Source organism: Fonticula alba (genome assembly GCF_000388065.1).
Source record: "Fonticula alba strain ATCC 38817 unplaced genomic scaffold supercont2.7, whole genome shotgun sequence".
NCBI lineage: Eukaryota > Rotosphaerida > Fonticulaceae > Fonticula > Fonticula alba.
Genome location: NW_009242977.1, coordinates 722,375 through 728,520, shown reverse-complemented (window position 1 = coordinate 728,520; position 6,146 = coordinate 722,375). Strand labels below are relative to the sequence as shown.

The 6,146-nt window shown below is 65.5% G+C and overlaps 1 protein-coding gene across 1 annotated transcript; it reads left to right on the top strand.

The window, feature by feature from the left end:
- The first annotated feature begins 2,144 nt into the window (after positions 1 to 2,144).
- On the top strand, positions 2,145 to 5,420 carry H696_04361 (hypothetical protein). Its single transcript, XM_009498238.1, has 8 exons — positions 2,145 to 2,236; positions 2,546 to 2,582; positions 2,729 to 2,818; positions 2,931 to 3,077; positions 3,232 to 3,348; positions 3,437 to 3,955; positions 4,135 to 4,734; positions 4,928 to 5,420. The coding sequence occupies exons 2-8, from the start codon at positions 2,561 to 2,563 to the stop codon at positions 5,233 to 5,235; spliced, it is 1,803 nt and encodes a 600-aa protein (XP_009496513.1). The 5' UTR covers positions 2,145 to 2,236; positions 2,546 to 2,560; the 3' UTR covers positions 5,236 to 5,420.
- The last annotated feature ends 726 nt before the right edge of the window (positions 5,421 to 6,146 follow it).

Below are 6,146 nucleotides of genomic sequence, written 5' to 3'. Positions count from 1 at the left end.
CCCCCCCCCATCCGGAACATGGTTCCCCCCGGCCCTTGCGGGGGGGTGCATGCTGACAAAGAGCGACGCCCCAAGAGGATCTCGGCCGGGGCCGTGCCCACTGGTTGACAAACCAAAATGTTCACGTCCCCGGTGGAGCTTGTCTGGCGCCCCCCGCCCCGCGCCCCCGCGTGCTCCCGCCGCTTCGGCCTCGCCCCCCCCCCCCCCCCCCGTTCCCCACACGCGTGGATCAGGCGGCCCTATTGCGTCCGGAGGTTCCCAGCCCGGCCGGAAGCGGCGCGAGGTTGGGGCACCCCGGCCCCGGGCGGGCTCGGCCTGTGGCCGGGGGCTGGAGCCGTTAACCGAAATACCAGAGTCCATGGGCTATCAATCCGATGGGGGAGATCCCCCGGGCCCGGCCGGAGGCCGGGAGAACAACAAGAAAATCTCACCCGGTGTCTGTCTCTTGGGGCCTCGGTCATACGAGCCCCGGACACGTCCTCCCCCAGCTGCGGGTGGGCGGCATATTGCTCTCAGACGAGCCGAGGGAGGGTTAGCCCGCGACCCTGGGCACGGTCACGTGGATGCAATGCGAACGCCCCGGGTCGCTGGCCCCGCGCCGGCCCTCGCCCCCTTCGGCCTGCCTCCCCGGGCGGCCTTGCGGTTTCCTGGCTCCTGCCGTGCCAGGCCCCAGGGCTGGCCGTTCGAGCCGGCTCTGTGGCTGTTTCCCCTGCGCACGCGGGGGGAAGGGGGGGGGGGTGGTGGTGCAGACAGGGCGTCGCCATTGCCGAGTGCCGGGGAGGGCCGTGTGCCTGGCGGGCGGCCTGCGCGGTCGGTGTGGGGTTGGCCCTTCTTTTCTCATCCCTCCGAGCCGTCTCCCCCCCCCCCCCCTCACCCTCCTCTGTCTGGCCGACAGTTGCACCCGTCTGGCGGCCAGCGCAGGGAGGCGGTTTCATACCCACCCCGCCGGCAACTCCCAACCCATGATACGCCAAATGTGACACCACAGCGGGAGGGCGCATTCCCCCCCCCCCCCCTTTGGCCCCGCATGCTCTCCGCCCATCCTGCTGGGGCCGGTCGCTGGGGGGGGGGGACGCTGTTCAACCTCTTTTCTCGTCCGTTCGTCTGCCAGCGCGCCCGAGAGACAGTGCCCTCCCGGGCCCCCTCTGGGCCGGGCTCGGTCCCCGCGCGGCGGGATACCCCACCCAGAGAGTGTCCCCCCCCCCCCCAGTTTCCCTCGCTTTTTTTCGCCTTTACATTCGCTCAGGTCCAAGGCCACAAAGTCCTTCGTGACACCCGCCGCCGACGACCCTTTTTCCGGGCTCAGTCTCTCGTCAGACGTGTGCTCTTCCGATCTGTTTCCCTCGCTTTTTTTCGCCTTTACATTCGCTCAGGTCCAAGGCCACAAAGTCCTTCGTGACACCCGCCGCCGACGACCCTTTTTCCGGGCTCAGTCTCTCGTTGTCCCCTGCCGCCGCTGTGGCCGCCGCCGCCGCCGCCGCCCCTTGGCCCAGGGAGGGGCTTTTTTCGGCTGGGGCGCTGGCGTCCCCCGCCCCAGCCCCCCCCCTCGCTGGGCACAGACCGCGGTCCCGGTTGGTGGCCCCCACGGGCTATGTTGTTTTTTGTTTCGCCAAAGGCTTTCAACCCCGCCTGCGCGGATTGGGGAGCGGGACAGCCGGGGGGACAATGAGGACGCTTCCGCTCGTGGGCCCTGGGTCGGCCACCTATCTCGGCTCTCCGGTGTGCGGTTGTCTCCCCCCCGCCCCCCCCGCCCCGGGAAGGGCAAGCCGCGGCAGGCTCACCCCTTCCGGAAGCAGCCGCCGCTCGCCCTCGCTCCCGCCCCCCCTTCCCGGCCCGTTGGTGGCGGGCCGGGAGAGTTGGGACACTCTTCACCGGGCGCCCCGCCCTGGGTGGTGCAAGAGGCCCGAGGAATCAGGGGGGGGGGGGGGGGGGGGGGAGCCGGGGGCAGCGAACGAGAACACAACGCAGCACAGCGCGGCATTGTGTGGCACAGGCGAGGCGTAGGTGAAGCGGAGAGGAGCATGCACGGGAACACGGAATCTGGCACCTTTTCAGCGGCCTGCCCTGGGCATCGCTCCTCAGGTCCGGGGTTACTGTTCTCCAGCCCCTTCCCTCCCCCCCCGCTCCCCTGTCGCGCCCCCCCCCCTTTCCCTCCCCACACCCCCGCCGCCCCTCTCTCGCCGCCTCCCATCTCCGGCCCCCTCTCATCCGCATCAAGAGACCGCCTCCTTGAAGCGTACGTCGCTGCTGTGTGTCTGCTATCTTGTCCCGTTTGTCCCCTACGTCGGATCTTGAAGGCCCCTGGCCTCTCGAATCTAGCGTGCCGCATGCGTCAAAGGGGGGCTGGACATAGCGCTCACTGTGTGTCTGTCTGTGTGTGTGTGTGTGTGTGTGTGTGTGTGTCTGTGTCTGTGTCAGTGTTGACACACTATTCTCCTCCCTCTCTCTCTGACCCTCTGCATCCTCTCCTCCTCTGCCTTTCGCTCCTGGGCATCTTTCTACTCCGGGAACAATTTTGCGTTTGCGTACGCACATCTGTGTGCAGTCGTCTGCCTCTGCCATGGGTTGCTGTAATAGTTCCCGTACGAGCCACGCCCTCGCCTTTCCTTCTTTCCCTCCCTCCATCCTGCGCTTCCTCAGGCCCTGCTCCCTTCCCCCCGCCCTGACCCCCCCCCTCCCAACTTCCTCTCTCTCTCTCTCTCTCTCTCCCTCTCTCCTCATCGGATAGTCTCGCAGCAGGGACACTCCGATCAGGAGGCCCCCCTCCTCAATGTCGACGAGCGCCATGCCACCCAGACCCTGGTTCGCTACACTCAACGTGCGTCGGGGCCCCGCCCCCTGGCCCCTCCACTCCAGCCCCATGCCACCGTGCTCCTTGTGTGCTGACATCACCGACTCTCCTCTTCCCTCTCCCTCCTCCCTCCCTCCAGGGACACAATATTCCTCGAGTATGATGAACAACCATGACGAGGTGACTCTCGATCAGGCTCTTTCCGCCGTCAGCGTCCTCTGTTATTCCAACGAGCTGAGCATGAAGCGCTCGGCCTCTCTTTTCTACCTCAACTTGATCAAGGAGGGCACGTGCACGCCTGATACCCCCCCCCCCCGCCATGCTCCTGGCCTCGTCCGGCGCCGCCCCCCTCTCCCTTCCTTTACTTACCCTTTGTCTCCTCTCCGGCCCTCTCCGGCCCCGCCCACTTTCCCTCCCGTCTCGTGCTTTCCTTCGCGCAGAGGGCTTCCGTGCCACCCGCGAGACCCTTAAGCCCCTGATGAACCTCCTCACTTGCGATGACCTGGAAGTCCTGCGCCCGGCCACCATCGCCCTCGGCAACCTGGCCGCCACCGACTGTGCGCGCTGCTTTGCTGCCATCTGCCGCCCGCCCTTATTGGCACTGACATATTCCCCCTCCCCCCTCCCCCCTCCATCTCCCGCCAGCCCGCAACAAGACCCTCATCGTCGAGCTGCAGGGCCTGCGCCTGCTGACCAACCTCCTGATCAACCCCAGCTCCGACATCCTGTGCAATGTGTGTGGCTGCTTCACCAATCTCAGTTCCTCCGACGAGAACAAGTCCCGCATCGTCGAGTGTGGGGCCCTTCCCTTCCTGGTGGCCCTGTGCTCCTTCCCGGATGTGCGGGTGGTGCGCAATGCCTGCGGCACGCTGCTGAATCTTTCCCAGCATCGGCCCAACTGCCAGCACCTCATCCGGGCCGGCTGCCTTACGGTCTTCATCACGCTCCTGTCCTCCGACGATCCGGACACCGTGAAGTATGCCTCGGCTGCCTTGTCCAATCTGGCCGTGATCCCGGACTACCGTCGCGAGATGCTCCAGTACATCCACCCCCTGCTGACGGGTCTGGTGCACTGCATCAAGGGGTCGGCCTTCGCGCTGCAGCCCTCGCTGCCGCACATCCAAACCCAGGCGGCGCTGGCACTGCTGAACCTGGCGTCAGATGGTATGTTCCTGCTCCTCGGGCGGTTGTCTCTGGTTCATTGTTGGCATGTGCCATGCGCCCCTGGCGGGCGGCGGCTCATCTGCCGCCTGGCTGAGGAAGCACACCAGCACGATCCCCACTCACTCACGCGTTCTCCCTTGCCCGTTGGCCTGTGTCGCTCTTCGCAAAACGGTTTCCAGACATCTACCAGCTCCGGATTGCCAATGCCGGGGCCATCCCCTACCTGTTGAAGATCCTCCAGCAGGATACCCCTACGCTGACCCTGGCCTCGGTGGCCCTGCTGCGCAACCTGTCCATCCACCCGGATAATGAGGCAGAGCTGGTTCGCGGCAACTGCATTCCCCTGCTCTTGGGCCTCATTGAGAAGACCCTCGACCAGCTGGAGGACCACCCGGCCAATGTGACCGGGGCCATTCGCAACTTCTTCGATCTCATTTGCCACTGCGTGTCCTGTTTGCGGAACATCTCCACCTCGGACCAGAACCGCGAGGCCTTCCTGGAAAGCCGTGGGGTGGAGATCTTCCGGCGGATTTTCCTCCTCCCCCCGCGTGTCAACATCCCGGACCTGGTTTTGTGTGAGACCGCCGCCGCGGTGGCCATCCTCTCGCTGACCGGGACCGTGCGCGAGGAACTGCTTCTGGCCCACACCAAGGGCCCGGCCGGGCCTTCGGCCGGTCTTGAGACCAGCACCCTGTTCCTGCTGACAGAGATGCTGTCTTCCGGCAAGCCGGACCTGGTGGCCAACTGCGCCGCGGCCATCGGCAACCTGGCACCCAGCCGTACGTTACTCTGTTTTTTTTCCGTGTTTTTTTTCTGATGGGTTGCCCTTTCTTGTGTCCGGCTTCTCTCTCTCTCTCTCTCTCCCCTCCCCCTCTTCCCGCAACCGCCACACGCACACACCACCGCGCCCATGGCTGACATATCTCCCCTCCCCTGGCGCGCTCCCACCACCCCGCTGACGACTGGACGCAGCCACTTGCCAACGCCAGCTTCGCGTTCTCTGGCCCCAAGTGTCCACATACTTCCTGAACCTCCTTCTCTCGGAGAAGTCTTCTTCCCTTCACATCGCCATCTGGACCCTGTCGGAATTCTCCTCCAAGAGCGACATCAAGGACCTGATCACTTCCGACCAGCGGATCTACAACAAGATCGTCGAGCTGTCGAAAATCCAGCCTCCGCCCCTGGCCTCGGAGGGCGATGATGCTTACTACGAGCAGTACCTCCTCAACGAGGTGTACCGCTTCACCACCACCATCATGGAGAACTTGGCCACGCCCTGATCGGGGAAAGGAGTCAGGCATATGCTGCACCGCGGGGACAGCAAAGTGCACACAAGGGGGCAGCGTACGCGTATGCATGTTGCACGACAGCAGCCAGGAGGCCCGGAGGGCGGAAGCAGCATGACATCAACATGCACGCATGCCTGCTACTCTCTCGCCCCTGCTCTCCCCCCCCCCCCTCCCCCTTCCTCTCAACATCCCCGGGCCTTCCCCCAATGCAGAGGGGAGGGGGGGCGGGGGGATCGCGCACCCGCACACGCGGGACTGGAGAACATTCCATCCTTTCGCCTCTTTCGTTCCCCCCCCCCCCCCTCCCCCTTCCCCCTTGTGGCACGGCCCCCTTCCTGTTCTGCCGCGCCGTCTGCCGTTCTTTCCCTCCCTCCCTCCCTCCTCCCCCTTCTCGACGAGACACCCCCAGACACCTCTGGTGACCATGCACCAGACGCGCGCGTGTGTGTGTGCGTGCGTGTGCGCCCACACGTCCGAAATACATTACTACTTTCCCTCCCCGCGGGCCGGATGTTCTGCTCCCTCTTCTGGTATCACAGAACTGGATCCATTTGAAACGAGCATGTCGATCAGAGGATTACGGTGTGGTCCCCCAGAGGAGCGGGGCGAGGGGGTCTCGGGGGGGGGGAGGGGGGGGGGGGCCGAAGAGCCTCTGTGCGCATGGAGGGCGGCCGGCGTGAAAAAGTCTCCGTAGGCACCCCCAGGCGTACCCGCGGGCCTCTGCCCACAGAACGGTCTGCGCACATGTTTGTGGCCGCATCCCCAGACGGAGACATCTATCCAGGGGGATGTGGGGCTCAGGCGACAATGACGCGCCGCCGGGGCAATGCGCGTGAATTAGCTTCCCCGCTTCGGTCTCTCGGAAGATGTCGACTGCGTCTGTGTCAGCCCCCCCCCCCCCC

Excerpts from the sequence above, each read along its gene's own strand:
- H696_04361 (XM_009498238.1), top strand. The coding sequence starts at position 2,561 with ATGGGTTGCTGTAATAGTTCCC. Across the intron at positions 3,078-3,231 it reads CCTCAACTTGATCAAGGAGG|AGGGCTTCCGTGCCACCCGC; the intron begins GCACGTGCACGC and ends TCCTTCGCGCAG. Across the intron at positions 4,735-4,927 it reads CGGCAACCTGGCACCCAGCC|CCACTTGCCAACGCCAGCTT; the intron begins GTACGTTACTCT and ends GACTGGACGCAG.